General features: G+C 39.3%; 1 protein-coding gene across 1 annotated transcript; it reads left to right on the forward strand.

The window, feature by feature from the left end:
• The first annotated feature begins 10,249 nt into the window (after positions 1–10,249).
• CMAS (cytidine monophosphate N-acetylneuraminic acid synthetase) lies at positions 10,250–22,825 on the forward strand. The gene is made up of 8 exons (XM_074871394.1): positions 10,250–10,452; positions 13,190–13,332; positions 13,547–13,702; positions 16,238–16,371; positions 17,650–17,744; positions 18,496–18,667; positions 20,538–20,688; positions 21,399–22,825. Exons 1-8 carry the CDS (start codon positions 10,292–10,294, stop codon positions 21,629–21,631), a joined length of 1,245 nt encoding a protein of 414 aa, XP_074727495.1. The 5' UTR covers positions 10,250–10,291; the 3' UTR covers positions 21,632–22,825.
• The last annotated feature ends 961 nt before the right edge of the window (positions 22,826–23,786 follow it).

Below are 23,786 nucleotides of genomic sequence, written 5' to 3' on the forward strand. Positions count from 1 at the left end.
TAAATAAAACAAACTGAAATACTATTTTATAATAGATAATATTCCCGCTACATTTACCACAGTTTCTGGGCACACTTTGAACAGTAGAAAACAAGATTCTTGTTCAGAAAGCTTTCTCTCCTGAAAATACGCATTTCAGCTTTCATCATGAAAAGTTATGAAGTTTGTAACAATGGCAGAATAGTTTCCTCATCAAAACATTCTGTGTTTCATTACCAGGTATCACCAATAAAAGTGTTCAATACAACATCCATGATATTATCTACAACAACATTCTCCTCTAGGCCTTTTGAAGCATGTACTGAGGTTGCTGGAATTTCAGAAGCTAAAACATTACGTTCATTCAATAAATAAATTGCTAAAGCATTAACAGTCTCAAATTTATAAACTTTATCTTGCACAGACAGAAGCTGATGAAGTCTCCCAAGGAAGGTGAGTTTGCCTACTGCTGCTGTACCTTCCTGCAAGTTCCTGGCCTGCAACTGTTAATAATGATCCTGCTATCATTTTAAAACAACTTTGTTTTCATACATAGTTTGAAGCATTCAACACTGGTACCAAAACAAAGTGTACCAGTATTCAGGTATCTTCCATCTTCGTATGGAGCTGTGGAGTAAGTTCCTCCTCTCTATCAACAATGCTTGTTACCAGACCAGTAAGTGTCATTCCCTTTGAGCTCTAAGAAACACATCAGTGAAGACAAAAAGTTCTTGGCTTGAGCTAACAGAGTACTTGATTAGGGAAAGTGGGAAGACAGACAAGAGGAAAATTAGCCTGAAATGATATTCACATGAGCAATTTAGCCTGAAGACAAAAATGGTTGACAGAACTGTTGGATGCTTGTGGTCAGTGTGGCCATAGTAAGCACCAGGAGGAGCTCTGGCTCCAGAATGTTAATCCCCTTGCAGCTAACTCTGCACTTTCTGCCTGAGCACAATTAATCCAACCTAAGAAAAATACTTATTTCCATGTCAAAGATATATTTTTAGGTAGTTTTCACATTTAGCAAAGCTAAAGGAGACATCAATGCATTTAAAATACTGTAACAGGTAAGAGATCTAATTGGCACCATTCACTGGACAGGTCCTTGCAAGTGCTGTATTGTCAACAGTTATTAAAGTTTTCCAGGACTCCTTTCCTTAGAGACAAGGCACAGGAGTGATGTCTGATTTGCTTAGACTTCCCAGAAAAGCTCATTCCTGCACTTGGACAGAGACCTTTGTTTCAAATCACTTAGAACAAAAAATTGTGAATGTTCTAAATTGTTTTAAGACATGGTGTACAACTCATGCCATATAGTACATGCAAGTTGTAGCCCAAATAGTTGAAAGCAGACCACTGTGTAGCACTGAACGGTAGAACATTTAAAAGACCAGCTCTGGACCAGGCTTGGACTGTGGATTGGAATATGATTTGAGGTTACATGGTAGGACAGATTGAGGTTTTAGGCCCACATTACCAAAGCCTCCTGAACTGTTTTCAGAGATTTTATTGAAAAAAGACAAAAAACTTGCAAAGGCAAGGGTAAGGGAGGGAAGACAATAAGATGACTAGATGATGTCTGTCTCTATGAAGTAGAGGTTTCTTAGGCCAACTCTTTTCTAAGACATAGCGAAGAAAAAGTCCAGAGTACATGAGTCACCTAATGTCCCTTTAGTCATCTCTTGGCCATAATGGTCACCTCAGCTACCTGTTTCCCCTTGGGAGGCACTTCAATCAAAATTGCATGATTGAAGCTTATCACTACCAATCAGGGTTAAATTAATCAAAATTGCATGACTGAAGCTGTTTTTTTAAAAAAAATATCTCTAAAATAATTTTATATTACAGATATTTTTAATGTTCTATGTCTTCATTAACAAAATGAAACAATTCTTTACTCCACAATCAGAGTGGTACTACTTTCAGGTAGGGTTAATGAAAAATCAAAATTTATGACAGATGCTCTATGGCTATATGTCTCTACAAATACATATTCAATGACTTGCTTTCTCAGCAGCAATTACGAGTGAAACGTGGGTCATGCACATGTATGGGTAGTCCAAAACGATCATTTGCTAACTGATCAGTTAGAGTGTGAGAACCATCTTCCAAAAATTTCCATTGTAATGAAACAGGAACATTGTATATGCAGACCTGAGCTCTGTAATACTCTCAGGAGCTGCGTTGAGGCAAGTGACCCTACGGAAATGTGACACAAAATATCTCTGGGTCTGAGGAGACAGTTAGCTATACACAGGGGCACAAGAGCAACAAGAACTTTCTGACTCTACTGGCCATTGTGCAAGCAATGGGGAGTGGGAAGTAGATTTCCTAATAGCGTGAATTACAAAGGTATTATCAAGAGACACTGATCTCTGATCTTTTGTACAGTCTTCTGCAATTCACATACTCATAGAGAAATTATTAAGAGGACTATTTATCTGACCCTGCAAAATTATGTTCAGGCTGCACATGTGTGTTCTATCTAGGGCTTGCTTCATGGGTCATCAACCAGCAATGAGACTGGAAATAGGAACTGGTCCAAACAACAACACTTGTTTCCCATCCAGATTGAGGCCTAGACAGAGGGAGGGTGTTTACATTCAAAGGAAAAGGTACAACATGCATGCACAAGGGATTCATTTCACTTAAAGGGAAACTAGGATCTGCTTTATACCTATTGCTCTGTAAGGAATAGGAATTCCAATTCAACATAATCATAAAAGAAGAAAAAAAATACAGTAATTAGAAACTGCAAGCAGTAATAGCATAATGGCATCTGCAGAAGCTATTTCATGTGCAATAATCATAGATAACTGTCTGGAAATCTGTCTATAGTAAAAATAACTGGTGATTTTACTGAGTTCTCCACAGGCGCATTTCAACATCATTGTTAGAGTAAGAAGGGCAATTTAAGCAGAGTTCTTATTGCACCTCTGATGATGATTTTCTCAGTTGACGATTACTTGCTTTTGTACCACATGGTGTTACTGCTGCTATAATAATGGCACTAGATGGCACTGTTCCCACCAGCTGCCAAAATGCCACGTGAATACCACTTTGGGTTGCTAATTCAGAGTTATGCAGGGTTACACCAGGCTATGTTACAGGAGCAGTTTCAGAAGACATAGCAGACTATGAGCTGTATGAATCTATAATTAAATCTACTACTTTAGATAGAGGAAGGTATAAACTGCTTTAGACTAGGTACAAATAAAGCAAGCTCTGTTCTGATTAGGCCACAATTATGTATTTCTCTTCTACTGAGAAGCAACATGCAAAGCCTTGCACTTGGCAGACCAAAACCATTAGCAATAGTCAGGGATGTTCAGTGTCAGGCAAAAAGGAGGCACTATATACACATTCCTGTGCTTCAAGTGAAAATATTTGTTAATGTGTAAAATAAGCATGCATTTCATAAATAGTTTTGATATATATTGTGGGCAAACTGGCAGCAGATTGAGGATGTTTATGGACTCAGGCAGATAAACTGTTTAATGACCCAGTGCACAGATAAAATGAGTGAGCTGGCTGCTAAATTTGAAGAGATTTGTAACAAAAAATTATTTAGAATGGAAACATATATGTGTGAAAGCACCAGATGAGACAGCAGAACAAGGGGTAAAAGAATACCCTGTACTGATAATGAAGAACACTACTCCCTTGATTCTGTTCCCAGAACATTGTTCCCAGCAGTAAAATTGAGTAATGTGATGTTTAGGTCAAGCCCAAAAGGCCTGCACTCAGGCCCACAAGGCCCTCACTCTAAGACCACAGGACAAGGTGACTTTTCAGCAGAAGATGCTGCATTCTCACAACAGGAGGATGGGCACAAGGCAGCAGGAAACAGACATACATTTCAAATAAACAAGAAAAAATGGGCAAACCCAGCAACTTTTCCTAAGATTTATGGAGGCTGATGTAAGCAAGAGCCTAAAACACAGGACTGCCCTATAACATTGATTCCTAAAGAGTATCAAAGATCTGTGAAAAAAAAAAGTTTACCATCGTCAATCCAGAAGAACTCCAGAGACATGATGAACACGTGACAGATGTTGTACTTTGCTATCTGTTGCACACAAGTGATCCTTGCCAGGGAGACACATATATGTGCTTGTAACTGTGATATGGGCCTGTGAGTGAGTGAAATATTTGAGAGAATGTTAGTGCATAACATCAACTTACATAGAGATTTTGTAAGCAGATAAAAAGTTATCTTTCTCTAAGATCTAGCACTGGGTTTTGTTATGATGAATTTTCCTTTTATTTTTAAAACTTATATTCCCATGTCCCTTCACTCCTTCACCTCTTTTAACTCCTCTCTATTGCAGTCTTCTCTTGAGACTTGTATAAGATAGTGGGTTTGGGGTTCTTTTCTGCTTTCTTTGTTAGATTGTCTTCCTTGCAAATCATAATTTTAAGAAAATAAAAAGAAAGGGAGATGTAAGGAACTTAAAGAGATCATTTAGGTCATGCAATGATAACTAGAACAAATCCTAACACTGTGTCAGTGTCAGCTGCCAATGAGGGAGATGTCACACCCTCCTTAAGCAATGCAGGGGTAATTGCCCTTTCAATTACCTTCTAATACCTGGCCTGAATATCCTGTGATGTAACTCAAGCTTGTAATTTCTTGTTGTAAGAACACAGTAACATGACAAAGATATTTTTCTTTTTTTTTTTTGCAGCAATCTTTTACTTATGTGATGATTACTATCACTTCCCCTCTCAGTTTCTCCTTCATTTTATTAAAGACCTTCATTTCCACTTCTTCACAATTTCAGCCTAAGAATGAAAAACAGACAGGATTTTTTTTCCTTTGCTTTACCAGCTGACAACAACTATCTCATATTTTTGGGGTTCAGTTAGCCTCCCAGAGGCTAGTTGATGGAGGGAAGATATAAGAACAATAGGCTAGGAAAAAATCACCTGGTCATGAGCATGATTGAGGGTCAGTCCAAAAAAACCTGCAAAATGCCAGACCACAAAATTTCCTGACACTGTAACAAGACATACAAGTTGAAATAAAAAAGAGTGAAAAGCCATCAACTACAGGAAGAAAATATCATTCATGTACTAAGTCCCTTAAGTAGAAGGGAACATTTGAGGAAGGTTTTAGGGAGGATCACAACTACATCACACTACAGAGGAAAATTTAAAAAACAATCAAGGTAACAAAGGTCTTTGCAATTCTGAACTAGGGGAAAATTTTTTTCTGCTTGCACATCTGGCTAAAAACTTAACTTCAACCATGTAATCAGGACACACTAACCTGGCATCTGAAAAACCTGAGTATCATGGGATAACTAGCACTGCTAAAACTTGTTTTCCACCTCTGGAAAGCTGGTGATGTACCCTCTCTGAGGGCAATCCAAAGTTTAGGTGCCTTCAGGTGTTCTCTAAAGGTACCTTCTAAAAGATGCTTCAACTATATACTTTGGCTATATGAAGAACTGAGGTATTCAGGCTTCCAGCTTACTGCCTCATTTAGACTCCTGGATTTAGGTAGGATGAATCCAGGTCATGGTATAAAAAATGATGTGTAAGTGTAAACGTCTGCAACATTGACTTGATTTACAAAGTTGTTTGGACTATTTTATGGTAAAAATTAAATATAAATCAGTATTGTTATTACAATAACTGACAATTATTTTATAGACAGACAGGTAATGTCAACACTGTCAAACAATGTAATAGTCTTGGTAATAATAATAAAGACTTCACTTCAGCAGTTTGAAATTACTCTTAAATATACATATTTCAGTTCTCTCTGATTTCTTCTGTGTACATGAGATTGCCAAATGGAACACAATCCCTCCAGCAAGCATCGAATTAAACACAGTGCATTTCAATATGCTGCAGCAAAGTAGTATGCTCCATTTCATTTCTGCATCAAGTCCTAGTAATACACTAGGTCAAGTCTAAGCTCTGATTAATCATACTCCTTCCTGTCTGCTTTTAAGGAATCTCAGACCCTTGAACACTTCCTTGGCCTTTTTCATAAACATATGTTAACCTTTACTCACGTAACTCTCATGTATGGACAGACTATATTAGCTTAAGACTTGCATGAAGCTTCCAATGACAGGAATGGGTAATCTGCTATACTTTCCCAGGCTCATTCCTTATTTCCTTTACACTGGTTTGACTCAGCATAACTCCATGGATTTCACTGCTTCCATGGTTCAGGGCCAGGAAAGGAGATCTAGATCTTTCCTGTTGCTGTAGACAGACCTAGAAAGAGTAACTCCCAGTTTACTCAGATGTAGCATATCCCTGAGGTTTCCACTAGATGCTTCCACTGAGTCTTTCTTACCTGTTTCTGTAGTATTCATTAAGTTAGGTATGGCCTAGAAAAAGACAGGACCCTGCAAGTGAACCCACCTGCACTATAACTTATGGAGCCCTACTAACATAAACCGAATTAGACTCCATGCACACAAAATTAAATACTGGCCCCAGTTAGGTCAACAGCAGTTTTACCATTTTTCTTTAAGTCATTTGGCTTTGACCAACATGCCACAAGGCTCTGCTCATGAAGCTCCAATGTGAGCTTCAGAGAATCACTATCACATACTTTTCCTGTCTTAAAGCCTGTGAAGAGTGTTGTGACCAGTGTGAATGTCAGGAAGGGCAGAGCAGACCTCAAGACTGGCAATTCGGAAGATGGAAGGGCAGGGTTGATCTCATGACTAGCAATTCAGAGGGTGTTAATTTGAAAGCAGACCACAACCATCATTACTAGTGAGGTTTCTTGTTCAGCCATGCCTGATACACATTAATAAGTTACACCGCATAATAAAACATTTCCCTAATTAATAGCCTAAATTCCACAGTGCTCCCTGTTAGTAGATTATAACTTTGAACAGTGATCACAGTAACACCTCAGCACAGAACTACTGAATGCCTCCAGTTTTGTTCATTTGCTCTTACACACAGACTTGAATGAAAGGACTTCTTTCTTGAGAGAAACTACAATATGATACTTTATAGCAACTGAACGGTGGCCAGAAAGGAAATTCACAGATTTTATTATCCTCAGTGGAATCATATGGCATGGAACATGTTTTTAAAATAGATTTATTCCCACTAATTTTACTAGTATACCAGTATTTCCTTGCAATGAGCCAATTTGGCCCTACTTGTTCAGGGACAGTTGGGCACGATAAGACTAGGGGCAGGCAGGCTGCACAGTCACAAGACTTGACCACGTTATGCGACATGGGAATGCATGCTGCACTAGCCAGTGCAGCCTCCACACTGGGAAACCTGTGCCTGCAGGCCACTTCATGATTACATAAAACAGGGTACATGTTCCAAAGAAGTGGAAAGCATTATATTCTATGTTTTGTTCTCCGCTGCTCTATTAATAGAATAGCAAATGTTCTTATCTCACTGAGTGCTGTTACCCACACAGTCCCTTCAGGAGCAAGACATCAGTACAAATACGGAAGAAACGAGTCAGAATGTATTTAGCTGAGTAATATGTACTCAAACTAGCTCAGAGCTGAGTTTCATCCTTGGCAGCTGGCTGATGAAATCTCAGAAACAGGTAGAGTTACTGAGACTAGAAAGGATAAAATGCCCCCTATGTTAAAAATAGGGGGAAAGGAAGAGCCTGGGAACTATTCACTATGTCTGCTTTAGCAAGTAGTGGGACTCAGTAACAGTTTATGTGCTTTGAGAGTCAGTTCAGAAATGCACTCTTGATCCGAACTAAAATTTTGATAGAGATGCATTTGAACCACTAGTTGAACATTTGATTCTGGGAAAAAAATGCTGGAATAAATAACCAAGTTTTGGTAAGCACATAAAAGAAAACAAAGCAATTAATAGCAGTCAATAATAACTTACATAGAACAAGTCAAATAAATAGAATTTCAATCTAGAAAACCAGGCCTGTGGCTAGAGGAAAATGGAGTGGATACCATATATCTTCAGCTTAGTAAAACTCTTGACGAGGTCTCACATAGCTTTCATGTAAATAAACTAGAGGAATGTGGTTTACATGAAAATATTTTAAGGTGGGGACAGATCTGGTTCCCTTATAAGAAGTCCAGAAAAGAATAATGGCAATGATTGAAGTCTGGAAGATTTGAACTAGGAGGAAGACTGAACTAATGAGTATGGTCCTGAAAAGGAAAAGTCTAAGATTTGATTTGAGATGGTGCCTCTTATCAAGTATGCATATGCCTGCTGAAGAAAGATAGGAAATAATCTATTCTCTAGATCTGTTTTGGAGAAGACAGGAATTAATGGACTTATACTACAGAAAAGAAGATTCAGTAAAGATCAGGAAAAGCTTTGCTATCTATATGAATCTCTACATTGCCTGGACAGGTTATGCAGTCAACATTACTGAATTATGTAGCTGAAATACTATTATTGATAAATCATCCAATTTTCACAATGTGATGAACCAAAATACAGATGTTTTTAACCCATTGCTTACTTAACAGGTAGGTATTTTGAATATTATTACATTTAGGTAAGAAATTCTGAAAGAGACTTAATACAGCATATGATTTCTCATTCTTCAGTTGTTAAAGCCTTGTATATTTTCTTTGTAACATAACATGTTATACAGGTGCCATCTCTGGCTACTTTAAAGGAATTTCTCAGAGAACTGCACAAAATCGTATGATTTACAGCAAAAGTCAGTCCATAAAACTGCCCTCAAAAGGACTTCTATCTTTCTTCTCAACAAAAAGGACCTTTGTTTGCAGCAGAAGAGCACCATGTAGCTGTTGTGTTTGTTCAGAAGTGTGGCAGTCATTTGATATTCCTTTTTGTTACATCTATGTCTGAAGGGGTTGACAGGTGGGATCTAGCAAACTAGCTGTGCCAGGTTACAAAGTTAGCACCGACAGCACTTTCCTTTAGATCCTCCTGGAGATTTCTGCCTGTACAGCAGAGTTGGCAGCTCTCAGCCAGACCACCAGACTTTGCACTGTAGATGACCATGTTCAGGTCAAGAAACTTGTTGAACTTGGTCTGTTGTGGGCACAACAGCCTCTGACAGAAGCATAGTGCTAAACAGGTAAGAACTTGCATGTGACAAATCTTGTTTCAATCTCATCTTAAAAAAAAGGCCTGAAAGGTGCTGTCTTGATCTGCATAGTAGAAAAGCCAGCTGTCTATCTCTGCTGGGTTTCTTTGAACAGGTGTTCAGAAAGAAAAAATCAACCCCCCCAATGAATAGTCTTCCTAAATGCCTGCCTACAGCTGAATATAACTGGGAGTGTTTCCTTTGGCAGTGGTAGATAAGGTCCTCCTGCTCCGCAACACATCTTAAATAACCTGCGGACGACTTCAGTAAACTGCGTGCGATATACTTCCATTATGGACTGAGGTTCTGGGTCTCCAGGAGTGACTTTATGACGCTGTTCAACAGGCTCCACTTTCCAGTTTCCAAATTACATTAAAAACCAAATTCTTGTGCCACCTTATACTGGTAGCGTATTGCTTTATTTTATCCATCCGGTTTCTATAGGTAAGTTCGTCTAACTTAACATCGGGTGTTTTTATGCCTTAATACATCTTTTAGGAAGTGGAACACAGAAGCGAGGAGCGAGGGAAGGTTTCCCTTCCCACGTGAAAAGGCTCCGGTGTGACTACTCTGCCCTCTGCCGGGACTCCTCACGCGGTAAGGGCATGACGCAAGAGAAACCACTGAAGTTTGAAGATTTATGCTGGTGGCTGACGAAGAAACTACTGAATCCGGTCGCCTGGTGCTTGTGCAGCTCTCCAGACACAGGCTGCAGTGCGTGCTCAGCGCCCAGCTGCCAGGGCTTTCCAGTACCACAGCTAACCACCTCAAAGCCACGTCGTAGGTGCCGACAGGAAGCGCAGCCACACCTCTCACTAGCTTTTTTCTTTTTTTTTTTTTTTTTTTATGGGCATAAAGTATTAAACAGAGAAACCGGGCCACATTCGTACCGCGGGGCGCTAGGGACCCTCCATCCCGCCTCAGAACCGTTACTTGAGGAGCGCTGGGTGCCTTCCCCCCCTCCCGCTCCCGCCGCCCAGCACAGGGCTTTGCGGAGCGCCCCGTACCACTTGGGGGCAGGCGGAGGGGCGCCGCACCCCCACCTCCCCCAAACGGAGGCGTAATGGGTGCGGGGCCCCTACGCCCGGACAACCCCTCCTCTCCCAGCCTCAGCCCCCGCCCTCCGCCCCGCCCCACCGCGGCCTCCCGCCCGCGTGCCCGCCCCCTTGCCGCGGGCGTGCGCAGCGTGGCCGTGCCCCGCCCCGGAGAGGACTACACTTCCCGACAGGCGCGGCGGGGCGCGGCCGGGGCGAGCGGCCGATGGAGGCGGGCGCGGGGGGCTCGCGCGCCCACCTGGCCGCGCTGGTGCTGGCGCGCGGCGGCAGCAAGGGCATCCCGCTGAAGAACATCAAGCTGCTGGCGGGGGTGCCGCTCATCGGCTGGGTGCTGCGCGCCGCCATCGACGCCGGCGTATTCCACAGGTGCGCATGCGCCTTTTGCCCCGTCTCCCCCCCTTCTTCCCCCCCCCCCCCGCCCCGGGGACGGGGGGCAGCAGGGGGTGTCCAGCGCCGGGAGCGGCCCCTGCCCGGAGCAGCCGTCCCGCCCTTTCCAGCCGGCTTTTCGCTGGCAGCTCCGAGGCTTGGCCCCGGCGTCCCGGGGTGAACTGCTAGTGGCAGGCCGTGATAGTGAGGCGCCTGGTCTCCCCCGGGCGGCTTTAGCCTCGCTGGAGCTGCTCCTTCGGCTTCGTGAATGAGGCGGGGGTGCTGTAGGAGATCCTCCCTGAAGGCAAGGGGGTGCAGTCCGGGTGGCACCAGCTCATGGACCGGGCAGGGCTAGCAGGCTGCAGCCTGCCGTGAGCTAACTTCCCTGTCCCTGCCTGGTGAGGGTGAGCTACGAAGGAATGAAGGAATCAAAGTAATTTGATCACAGTAATTTGAAGTTAAAGTTGTTTTGGTTCGTGGTCGGGAGCCAGCAGTTGATGATGTTTGCCAGTAAGCATTTTTACTTTATTGAGATGGCTGCATTAAATGAGAGTGGCAGGCTGTAGGTAATCTGCAGATCACTGAATCAGAGGGTGACTTCGGTTGGTGGTCGTCGGGTCCCACCTGCTGGGCAAAGCTGGGCTGGCTAGGGTTGCTTGGGACTATGTGCAGCTGAGCTTGCATATCGCCAAGGATGGAGACCCCACAGCCCTTCTGGGCACTGGTTCAGTGATTGATAGCCCTCATGGCTGAAAAATTGTTTTGTGATTATCTGGCACATGTGTTCTAGCAGTCTGTGTCCTCTTACTGTGCTCGTCCAGGGAAGGTTTCTCTGTGTTCCCTCTACCTGCCCGCCAGGTGCTTGAAGACAACAATAAAGTTGCCCCCTTGCCTTCTCTTCATAAGACTGCATCGAGGCAGCTCTTTCGGTGTCTCCTGGCATGCGTGTGCTTCCAGGCCCCAGTCGTGCTGACTCTCTGCTGGGCTTGCTCCGGTTTTAATTTCTTGTATCGGGGAGCCCACAGCTGGACACTGCATGTCAGGGGCAGTCTCATAAATGTGGAGTGGAAGGAAATAATTGTGTGTGCCCATGTGACACAACAGAGGCTCAGTTTGTGGCAAAGTGCATGAAAGTTCCGTAGCAATAACTAAAGCTAGATAGAAGCAAGTATGTTGTTAGTGTTAAGAATATGGGCATTACAAATTTCTGTTTTCTGCCGGAACAAAACTGAGAGTTTTCTACACACATACTGATAATTAAAACCAGTACATGATTAGGATGCACGTGGTATGTAGCATATCTAGGTGCAGGTTCCCAATGCAAACCTACTGTGTTATGTTCAGAGCAGGGACTTGATGTAGTCAAGCAGAAATAGACCCCAGCTAGACTAAGAGCTGGAAGTAAGCACGAGCCTTCTGTATCTTATAGTTGCTGTACCGTTATCTATTTTGGAAAATCTTTTTTACTCTATCCAAAAAGTAAAGGAAGCATAGCTGGCAGTTTTATTTTTAATAAAGATGCAGTCAAAAACATTTCTGACCTAGATTACTGGTAATTACTTAATGCATATTGCTTAATGACCTGTGGTGGGTATGGTGGTTTGAGCGACCTTCTCATTTTCTATTTGGCATCTGAATTTGCCCAAGAGGGAGCCAGTTAGGGTTATGTAGCCTAACTATGAGGCATAACAGGTGCATTAGATGGAAGTGTGCTAGGTTTTCTAGTCACCTTTGCAACAGCTGTGCTGACAGGGTACGTGTTACACAATGAAACTCTGTTAGTGGAATGGGGAGTGCACGTTTAAGCTAACCAGCCTGAAGCAGTTTATGGAAAATATCTCTTCTGCATTTGTTCACATGGGTGTGACTTGACATTGCTGTTGCTGTCATATATATTTCTATTCTGATTATCCCATGATGTCTTTGGATGAAAAAAAATAACTAAAGCACCAGTTGGTACGTACAGCGCATTGAGAATGCCAGCGTGGCTGAAAGAAGGGTTATTTTTCATAGTTTTTATCTTGCATGCTTTTTTGTCAAAATGATGGCAGCAGTGGCCTCACAGTGCTCAGCCGGTGTTTATCATCACACGATATTCAGACTTAGCCCTTCCTTTTGTAAATGTTTATTATCCCTGAACAATCACAATCTTGCCTTACCAGTATTGAATGTTTTCTGTGCCAAAACATATGTGATTGTAACTTGAGCAGCTCTTTCTCTGGGATTGTATGGAGCCTAATTAATGCATTTTAAAACATTTTCAGAATAAGCTCATCTTATGTGTGGCAGTTTTACTTGCTGTCAGCCTTGTTTCTGAACTCTAAAATGATTTTGAATGCCTCATTTGACCCATTCACAATTCCTTGATCTGTTAGCATGTCTAAAAAATTGTGGCGTGCTGACACTGGAATTTTCTGGTAACGCTTCTGATTTTTTTATGTTGCTTAGCTTCATACATGGAAGGTGGATCAAGCACCCTACAGTATTAACCTGAAATGCAACCCAAGCTTGAGATTTTACAATCTAGTGAATATGTGTATTTTATCCCTATTGTTAAAAGTTGCTTGTTGGACTGACAGGGATAGTTTTACTAACGGAAATAAAAGAACTAGTTCCTTTCATTGCACGGTGTAGTACCTACATAAGCCAGGGTGTTGTTCAGGTTAGATTGTGGCAGATGAGTCAACAATGTTGGGATTTATTATTTATATTAATTTCTGTCACTGTCTGCCAACAGTGTATGGGTTTCTACAGACCATGATGAAATTGAGAAGGTTGCAAAGCAGTTTGGTGCTCAAGTTCATCGCAGAAGCCCTGAAGTTTCTCAAGACTCCTCAACTTCTCTAGAAGCTATCAGAGAGTTTCTTAATCATCATCATGGTAAATCAGTAATGAAGTATGCTGAGGCTTTTATGTTATAGCCCCAGAAGAATGATGCACTTATTAGGAAAAAAAAAAAAAAAGTAAAGCCTTTAGTAAATAAAAGCTAGAAAGATTCTCTTTTTTTTTTGTGGCATCCACTCATACCACACTTTGTAGTTGTGTGTGTTAAAAATATTCAGTGTTTCATAAATGTTTCTTTGTTTTTCTTCAGAGGTTGATATTGTAGGAAATATTCAAGCAACATCTCCCTGTTTACATCCCAGTGATCTTATAAAAGTGGCAGATCTGATCCAGAAGGAGGGGTTTGATTCTGTCTTCTCTGTTGTGAGACGGCATCAATTTAGATGGAGTGAGGTAAAAAAAGGAGGTAATACTTAGCTGTTTCTGGTTAAAGTTATACTTAATAACATTTTTTTTGAAAGGTTTATTTTCATACCGATGGTATTTACATTAGGAAGTGATATCAGAGGCAGGGGCTGAATTGTTGAAGAGGTGTGAGATTGCTTAGAAATTCCTTTTAAGTAGTGCTGTTTTGATATTACTGATCATTGCTCACCCTTTCTGTAATTGTTTTGTAGAAGTGATAAGGTATTGAAAATTAAAATGTTATTAACTTGTCTAGGCTCAAAATATAGGTCCCCAAAACTTTACATGTTAACTTCTGTTTGGTGGGTATTCATGTGTATGTAGATGTGACACTAGGAAAGTGTTTGTTCCTGCTGTGCAGTAGCTAATGAATGACAAATAATGTGAGGTAAAGTCTTAGCAAGGATGAGATGGCAACCTCTTAGCCTGGAGACTTACGGTTTGTTTCAGCCTGCTAATTTGGCTGCCAACTTCTGTCAAATTGAAAACTGCCTTTGAGTCACGAGGACTGAACTACTGTTAATTAGCTCATACAGAAGAATATGACTTGTTTTTCCCAGAGAAAATGTACCTATTGGCTACAGTTGCCAAGATGACCAAAGGCTGAACTCTTTACTTACAAATAAAGATTATACCTTGTTGTAGCTATAGAAGTACCTTTTGTCCTTGTACAAAGAAGTATTCTGCACATTATCTATGTTGGTTTTGTTTCTGTGATTAAAGCAGAAATGTTTTCTTCTTTTTCTAGAAATGGTTAGTTCAGATACTGTCACATTGCTATATTTTAAAAGTGGATGTTGTTACTTGGACATTACAGTTATTCTGTTGAGATATAAATTCCTTCAGATGAAAAAAATTTTTATGTGTTCAGAAAGCATCATGCTGTGAAAGAGCATGTGAAATGAAATAAATGAAGTTTGCTATTAGAGATAAGTTGGAATAAAACTTGGGCCTTTTTTAGAATAAACAGATAACTTGAACATTCTCATTATTCTTCATAAGAGGAGAAATAACACGACACAGTTTGTTTGTAAAGGATAAGAGGAATATCAAGATCATGGCAGTTTAGGATTCTATGGATTGTACTTTAGGCAACCAGTGTAAGTCCATTTCACATCCTGAGATGCTAGAATGGACATCTGTGAAAGACTTAAGTTTCATTTGGATGTACCATGTGGCTTTCTGAAGTGATTGTGTGCCACCTAGTCTTTATAGGTAGATTATTAAAATAAAAAAGCCTCGAGGCCTACCTAAAAGAGCAAAAGATTCTTTAGTATAAAATGACATCTAAAAATCTTTTAATGTGGCAAGAGATAAAGAATCATTCAGTTGCAAGAAGTATATGTGAGGAGAACAAGGAACACATCGTGCAAGCATCAGCAGCTTAAGGGTAAAAGCAAATGCCATTTCAGGAGTGTTGTGTTTCAGGTGACAGTGATTCGCAGGAGCATTATACAGTTTAGTATTGTTCTTCCCCCCCCCCGGCTTTAACGTAGTGGTTATGTTAAAAGAATTTTATATCTTTTCCTGTGTATTTCTGTTGTTCCTTCTGCATTCAGGCTTACTATTGATGCACCCTGAAAGAGAAAGGTGTGTCTGACTGGAAATGTTTACTTCATTGAGCACAAAACTCTAGTGTATTTATGAAATACAAGGTGTGTATATGTACTAAGGCCTCAGGATGTTTTACGTGTTTGGGAATGCTCTCCAACTTTTTCATGGTTACTAGATCATGAGACCTGGTGAATTTTAACTGCTTTGTGCATGTGAGTTTGTGTGGTGTAAGGACAGAAGTCTCAGGTCCCTGGTTCAGTTTCTACTGCCTGCACTACTGGCATTGTTAACAATATGGGATCTTATGGGATCATGTTTGTTCAGAGACACTTGTTTGTTTACTTGTGGACACTGAATTACCACTTATGAAAAGTTAATATAATGTGTATCCTTAAATCGGAAATATTTTGGGGAAGTGGCAAGATGTTTTCACAGGCAAAATTTCTTCACATATGCTCTTTTTTCACCTTCTGGATTTCAGGTTGGTCCTCTCAGCTCTCAGAGTTCATTCAGGACATTCCTGGTTTTAGGTGTAGGTAGCTGAATTTTTTTTTTTTTTGCATTTCCCTTTACTTCAAGTTAAGCCTCTTCCTATCATGTACTAGGAGATAGAGTATAGTACAGAAAGAGTATAATATTTCTTTCACATTGGGAAGGACAGTCTAGAAGAATGTCTCCCCCTACTCCTTTTAGTAACCAGTTTTGGAGCTGACGACCTCTCAGGTTTTTTTTAAGTTGGAAAGACAAATTTCCTTTGCTAGAAATGCAGAGCAGGCCTCCAGTTTGTTATCCACAGTTCCAAGAAAGAGAAGCAATTCAGTGATTCTTTATAGAGCTAAGCAACAAGAGGCAATATCTATTGAAAGAAGTTGGTGACTGAATTATGTCCTTAATTTTTCAACAGAAAGCTATTTAAAAAAAGTTAAGTGACTCCGAACAGGGATTCTGGAAAACTTATTTTGTCATTTTTCTCTGTTAACAGGAAGCAAAATGACAGAGCCCCAAAACCTGAATCCAGCAAAACGGTACCGGAGGCAAGATTGGGCTGGGGAGCTGTATGAAAATGGCTCATTTTATTTTGCCAAGAGACATTTGATTGAGAAAGGCTACTTGCAGGTTAGTGCTTCTGTTTTTCATGCTCTTTAGAATAATACATCTTTTACTTCTGTTATAGAGGATTTTGGATTCAAAGAATGTATTTCCATTTCTGATGAAGTCAGTATGAAGTAACAGCGCTTTGACCTCAGGACAGTTTGCTTATTATTTATAACTTAACAGGGCTAGCTGTAGCTAGGGCAATTCCAGTAACACCATCCTCCACAGCAAACAAATTTATACAAATAATAGAGCAGTACATGGCTATAAGCCTAAAACAGTACAATATTGAGTTCCACATCAGTTTGCCAGGATGTAAATGCGTATCTTATCGTTCATTTTAGTGTTAGTAAGGGTGTGAAACTGACCTTCGTGCAGTTTCATAGGCTTCTCCTGTAATCTGTAAGCTTGTATTCTTGGCCAGTTTAGTCTTATGCCAAGTTTGTACTGTAACTTAAACAGTCTTTTTCCTGATGTTTATGTCCCAGTACAGTAATGAGGAACAAATTTATTTACTTCACCTTTCATTTTGTTTGTCTACGAGTATAGTCCCTTAGTTGTCTCATGCAAGACAAGTTCTCCATCTTACAGATCCTTTACAGTATTTGTCAGCAGAACTGGAAAAAAGCCCAATGTAGGTATTTCCATGTTTCTAACAGGTATTCCTGATGTACCTAGTAAGGTATTCCAGGTTCTTACTTCTCTCTTTTCCAGATACCTCAGTAATGCAGAGATACTAGCTTTAGGTCTCTCTAGTTTGTACAGACCCATGCAGTGCCAGCTAGTGCTGTGTGAACTTGCAAGCATTGATTTGGATAGTAAATTGTGTTGAATGCTACATTTTATAAAGGTTGGGCCACTAACTCTCTGAGGACCAGAACTCTTAGGTTTTTTAATTGTATTGGGGTCCAGTGGATATTTTTCCAACTGAAATTAAGTCTTTGTGTAGAGAGCAAACAAAAAGTAAGCATACTTTTACTGAGTGAATGCTAAAGGTATTACTATTTTACTGTATTAAAAGACCTAGTGAAATCAATGTGACGTAATGACTATAATGCATAACATCTTTCTTGCGCTGTGAAATTAAAATACTTATTAACCATTGCCTATAGAAAGTTGTTTCAAATGCTTGGTTCTGTGTCACTTGCAAAAACATCATTACTGATGCTTCACTTTTATATAAGCTGTTGTGACCACTGTGTAACCAGACACTTAGCTTTCATTACATGGTACTAAATTGTACAGACTTGTATTTTTATTAACCCAAGCATAAATTTTAATGGGTTCTATTTTATTTAGGGTGGTAAGATGGCCTACTATGAAATGCGTGCAGAACACAGTGTGGATATTGATATAGACATTGATTGGCCTATTGCAGAGCAGAGAGTATTGAGGTAAAACACTATTCCTTTATTTCTTTGATATTGCTTATTGTTTCGAAGTATAGTCATGTGAATTCATGATGTATGTAATGTAAGTAATCAAGGTCAAAGATAATTGGGCAACTTTATTACTGCCCATCATTTTTTTTCTATCTCTGTTGAAATCATCTGAAAATTACCTTTGCCATATGTTTTGGTGGTTTGGTTTTTTTTTCTTTTTAAAGTTCAGCTTGGGGAAAACCGTACCACCATACAACAGCAATGTTTTAGCATCATCTCTGGCTTTTCCAGCTGAATTATCCTAGGCTTCCGTGGTGTGGACCACTTTTATTGATGCACATGACTGAGAGCGTTCAGGTAGAAGGCATGAGCTGATTACAATTTGCCACCTGCCTTTTCTTCGCAGCTACTCTACCCCTCTCTAAGGAAATAATGGGTGGGAATGGAACATGTTTTCTGTGCCTTTTTCATCCATTTTGGTTTTGCCCCAGGTAAATGCTACAGAACATAACTTCTTATGCTAAGGATATAAATCTCATCCTAATTTTTAAATGGACACCATAACTGAGCTGTCTTTTGAATAGTTCTGGTTTTTTTTTCTTTGAAGAGGGAGAATATAGTTTGAGAGCGACAATGATAAAAGACATTAGAAAAAAAGAATTTCAAAGCTGATTCTTCTGTCTGTAGATCACAACTTATTTGAAATATTTGGTTTTGGGGTGTGCAAAAACTTCCATCCTAAAATGATAGCTTCTTTGTTTAGCTTTGGATATTTCGGCAAAGACCCATTAAAAGAGGTGAAGCTATTGGTTTGCAGTATTGATGGATGCCTGACAAATGGTCGCATTTATGTGACAGAAGATCAGAAGGAAATGGTCTCCTACGATTATAGAGATATTGTTGGTATAAATCTATTAAAGAAAAGAGGAATCCAGGTAAGTGTTGTTCTGAAGTGTGAGGCTTTATGTCTGATGTAACCTGAAATTAAAAGATTCTAAAAACCCTGCAGCATATAAATTGAAGTTTCTTCAGAGTACTTGTGATCAGGCAGCATAATACATCCGTTTGGGGTTGGGACAAATGTTGTTCTCGGATCCCTTAGAGGAAAATAAAAGTGTTCTGAGAAAGTTCTCAATCTCACTCACAGTAGCTGTAGCTTCTTTCTTTTTGTCTTGGAAAAATGTGGGGGAAAATTTTTATGATGTTTTGCTAGCACCAAGCATATTGTTCTCTGTGTAGTCTAGGCACCTCGTTAATTAGAAGTCATCTGTACCAAGCAGGGATATGTTCTTACCTCTTGGCTATAGAAGAGGAAGAAATAGCCAAGCAAATTAGGTGGTTTGTCCTAGATCACCCATGATTGTTGCAAAGAAGGGAAATCAAACTCCAAACACTTTTGTCTGTGTAGTTGTTTTAACCATAACTTACGTGCTTTGAAGTTGTAGGAATTCAGTGTTAAATGAAAAACTGAAACAACACAGATTGTAACATGGCTACTTTCATTATTATTATTATTATTGATTTTTATTACTGCTACTAAATTCTGCTGATCAGAGTCTTTGCTGCATTTATGTAAAATTAGCCTCTTGGCTATTTTCTGACTGTGCTGCTGCCTTTGATACAGCTAGAAGAAATTTTTTGGGGTAAGAACTAATTGGAGGTTTAGGCTGCCTTCAAAGAGCCTTAACTCAGTTCTGTTGCAGATAGAGCTGGGCATGGGTACAACAAAGGTAGCTATACCCTAAGTAGAGTTCTCCAGATACGTTTTTGGAGTCTGTATTGTAGGAGTTTTTTTATGACGGGTTAGACAAGATATTCATGACATACTTTGCAGCTGATGCTGCCTTGTGGCAGTGAAATGGAGCAGATGGTTTTTCAGAACTCCCTCAGCCTCATTTTCTGTGAGGCAAAAAGGGGAGGAAGCTTGTAATTGTTGTTTTGTTGCCTGTGGGAGCCCATTTCCATACTTGCTGTGACATGGAATCTTTCATTAAAAAACTCCTGGTCTTTGTGCTGCACTTTATATTTTTCTCATATCTGTTACTGATATATTCTTGCCTTGTGTACCACTCCTGTTCATTCTGTACTTAAAATCAGTGCCAAGTATTTGTTAGTATTTAAAAGCAATTAGGGAAGATAAGCTTGTCCACAGCTTGGACAGAAAGCTTGGAGGGGTTGTGTCTGACATTTTTAAAAATCCTGCTGCAATCATCTTCTGGTTTTAGCTTACCTTTTACACTGTTTCTGAAATTTTAGATTTAGAATGAACTTCCAGAGATTAATGTGCTGTGCTACTTCAGTCTGTTTAGTGTTGTATTGATGCTCTGAAGTCCTACTGTAAATAAAATGGTGTTATTAGGTAGAGGAGTCATGGAAAATACTTCATGAATATTCTGCTTCTACAAATATTACAGAAAACTTCCTTGGGAATTCTCTTATTCCTACTGTGGCTTAATTTGGTAATACTGCACTAGATAGTCAGCATGCCACTGTACCACAGTGATAGCCTTTATTTTATTTGGTACAGTGACATTTAAGACAACAAATGTAAATTTTTTTTGAACCTTGGGGAAGCCTACAGAATGGTGTTTCACTTTCCCAAAGCAACTTCAAGATTGTAATGTGCTTTTGGATGCTAATCACTTCTGCTCTGAGTTTTGATTGAAGAAACCAGTTATTCAATGCTTTTCTGATATTTGAGAGAGCTTTTCTTAGCAAAATTTCAACTGTTTTTTTCATAAAGCAACTTACATGTCTTATTTCTTTGTATGTAGAATTTATTCTAACTTGGCTTTATTTTAATAGGTTCGACTCATCTCTGAAAGAGATTGTTCAAAAACATTGTCAGCCATGCAGCTGGGATGTATAGCAAAAGTTAGTGCAACAAATAAATTACAAGTCCTGGAGGACTGGCAAAAAGACATGGGTTTGAGCTGGAAAGAAATCGCTTACTTGGGTCAGTTCCTTTTTTTTGGTAGTAAAATTAAATATAGTATACACAAATACAAACTTCATAATGCTACTCAGCTTCAAATCACTTTGCTCTTTGTTAATACACTAAACTTAATGGGATCAACATGTAAATTATAACACACAATCACAAAAAGCAGGTACGTATTTTAAGACTTGTCAGGGTACAGTCTCTAAGTATTAAAGGCACTGATGAATTGGGAGTCTAATTTGGTAAGGGAAGTCTTAGCTGTTTTTTATAATGAGATTTAGGAAAGCTTTAGATATTTTGCAAGCATACAGTTACAGCTCACAAATTTGAACTGATTCTAGTTCATTTCAGATGGATATTGTATAGATTGTACTCTGAAATGGAAATAAGAAATGGACAGAAGCAAAACTGAAAGTCATATGATTCTGTATAAAACTGTATTTTGGTGACAGCTTAAGTGTATAGTCCTGCAAATGCTTATTCAGTTGCTCAAATAATTTTACTACTCTCTTGCCTGAAGACTGTGTGAAGTGTGATCAGTGTTTACACGTATCACTAAGATTTTTCTGAGAACTCAGTCACACATGCAAAATGCTGTTGAGATGAAAATTGTGCCAAGAATACAAATTCTAAAAAATAGATTAATACGTAGACAGAAAAATACTGAGTTTGCTCAGTTTCTCCCTTATGTGATATTTTTCCTTGTTTGTCATCTTTCTCAATAGGAAATGAAGAGTCGGATGTGGAATGCCTGAGGAAAGCTGGCATGAGTGGTGTGCCTGCTGATGCTTGTACAGTTGCTCAGAAGGCTGCTGGTTATATTTGTAAAAGCAGTGGTGGCTGTGGAGCTGTCCGGGAGTTTGCAGAACACATATTCATGTTGTTAGAAAAAGTGAACTCTGCAAGGAAGCAAATGGAGGAAATGAGTTCAGCAGGAAAGGAAATGGGGGGGAAATGAGAACAGCATGGGGGGAAATGAGGGACTAATGAAAAAGAGTAACACAGTTGGTCAATCCTGCTTTTCTTCCTCTCTCAGTAAGTCTGTATCCCAAAGGATGGCTTATCTTTCAAGTTTTACATTGCAGTAGAGTTAAAAAGATGTTTCCCTCTAATTTAAGGCCCCACTTTGAGTGCTGATATTCATGATCTTATGCTGATAATCATGATCATATTCATGATTAGTTTAAAAGTCATTTAAGTGCAATGGAAGGAATGCTACAGAAGGTAGTGTCCTGTAAATCTACTCTTGATCATTACACCTGTCCTACCAGAATGATGTGTCTTTATTTCATAATCTGAATATTTTCAGGGATCAGTGATTTTTCATGACTTGAGGAATTGTAATTCAGACTTCAAAAAAAAAAAAAAATTCTGTCAGTTTTGCTCATTTGTTTTACATTTCCTCTATTAAATGTCAACATGACATTGTAGTTGTGTGCTTTCTTTTTACATGATTTGTCCCTAGTAAGGAAGAGTTTTAGCATATGCCAGAGAGGTCAGGTGTAAAATAACTATCAAATTTCTTTCTATGTGTTTAAAAGACAGCTTGGTTACTGTAAAACCAGTTAATATTAGTATTAGTTAAGAAAAGCACTTAAGCATGTGTTCAGTTTTAAGCTCATAAATAATTAAATGACATTTGGAATTGTGCTTCTTTGAATCTGTTTATTCTAAATTTTATTGAAGTGCTTAAATTAATATACCCAAATGCTTTGCCAAATTTCCTATTAACTTTGAGATCTTTGCAGAAACCCAAGTTTCTTTCTCTGAAGGCTTTATTAGAACCACTAATGAGTAGAAAAGAATAAGATCTTTAATGTTTATTGTATGGGAAAGTAACTGCTGTTTAAAGAAAACCACCAGAAAACATAATTGTTGGTTGTGGGTTTATATAAAATATATATTCAGACTATTTTTAGCATGTGAATTTAAAGCTGGTGTATATGTATGTTTGTATTTATAGAAAATACAGTTTTTACCGTGTCATGATTTAAAGAACTCCCTATCTGTAAAAATTTGTAGAACTGACACTAAAAGTACGCATCAGTTTCAATCCTAGTATTTATCAGTGAGTCAAATTCTGCCTTGGGTTATGCTAAAAAATAAAAAATACCTGTGGTACACAGGCAGTTACTGCTGTGGTGAATGATAACAGCTTGTTATTTTATTTTGTTTCTCTGCTAAATAGACACTCCCAATATAGTATCACCTAATATATTGCCCTCTGATTAACCTTGTGTTTACTTCCTTATACAAAGCAAAATTTTAAACTGGAAGTCTTTTACCACCTATCTACAGTAGCAAGGTTAACAGGTGAATAGTTTACTGTACTAATCAGCTCTAAGTTCTCATTTAAGTATTGCCTTTCAGTGATGTTTTAGAGTTCTGCACTGGATAAATCCCATGGACTTTGATAGCAGGAGAGCCATATTTTGGACAGAACTACAGACTTTGGTATAGGTAGGTTAATTATTTTAGTTGTATAGAGTATGTGGTAAAGCTTCAGAAGTCCAGATTGGATGAACAGTTCGGGTTCAATGATGTCATATAGGATTGGCCAAGTTTTTGGTTACTTGACCTTGTCATCGTCAAATAATTTGCTGACTTTGATTTCAAGAACAGATTCCTGTGAATAGATAACTTTAAACAAGGTGACTGTGATGAACTTAATTCCTGTTCCTTTTACATTAGAGAAAGCAAAAATCTAACTAAGTGCAATTATAATAGAAATATGAGTTGGCAGTACTGTTTGTAGCTTATTGTTTGAATCCAAAACTCTTCTAAGGTTTCAGCTGCTTGCTGAATGTGCTGCACATAGACTGGGTCTCTACCCAAAGCTTCTACATGTACGTCCTGGTTTTGCCTGGGATAGAGTTAATTTTCTTCCTAGCAGCTGGTACAGTGCTGTGTTTTTGATTCAGTTGAGAATAATGTTAACACACCAATGTTTTAATTGTTGCTAAGTACTGTTTATCCTAAAATTAAGGATTTTTCAGTTTCCCATGCTCTGCCAGCAGGCAGCTGCACAAGGTGGTGGGAAGGAGCATGGCCAGGACAGCTGACCTGAACTAGCCAGAGGGATATTCTGTACATAGAATGTTGTGCTCAGTATA

The sequence above is a fragment of the Strix uralensis genome, chromosome 5 (assembly GCF_047716275.1).
Source record: "Strix uralensis isolate ZFMK-TIS-50842 chromosome 5, bStrUra1, whole genome shotgun sequence".
Classification (NCBI taxonomy): Eukaryota; Metazoa; Chordata; class Aves; order Strigiformes; family Strigidae; genus Strix; species Strix uralensis.

What these genes read in the sequence shown, in the direction of transcription:
- CMAS (XM_074871394.1), top strand. Translation starts at nt 10,292, where the DNA reads ATGGAGGCGGGCGCGGGGGGCTCGCGCGCCCACCTGGCCGCGCTGGTG. An exon ending in GACGCCGGCGTATTCCACAG is followed by an intron (nt 10,453 to 13,189) that starts GTGCGCATGCGC and finishes GTCTGCCAACAG; the next exon opens with TGTATGGGTTTCTACAGACC. An exon ending in TAAAGAAAAGAGGAATCCAG is followed by an intron (nt 18,668 to 20,537) that starts GTAAGTGTTGTT and finishes TTATTTTAATAG; the next exon opens with GTTCGACTCATCTCTGAAAG.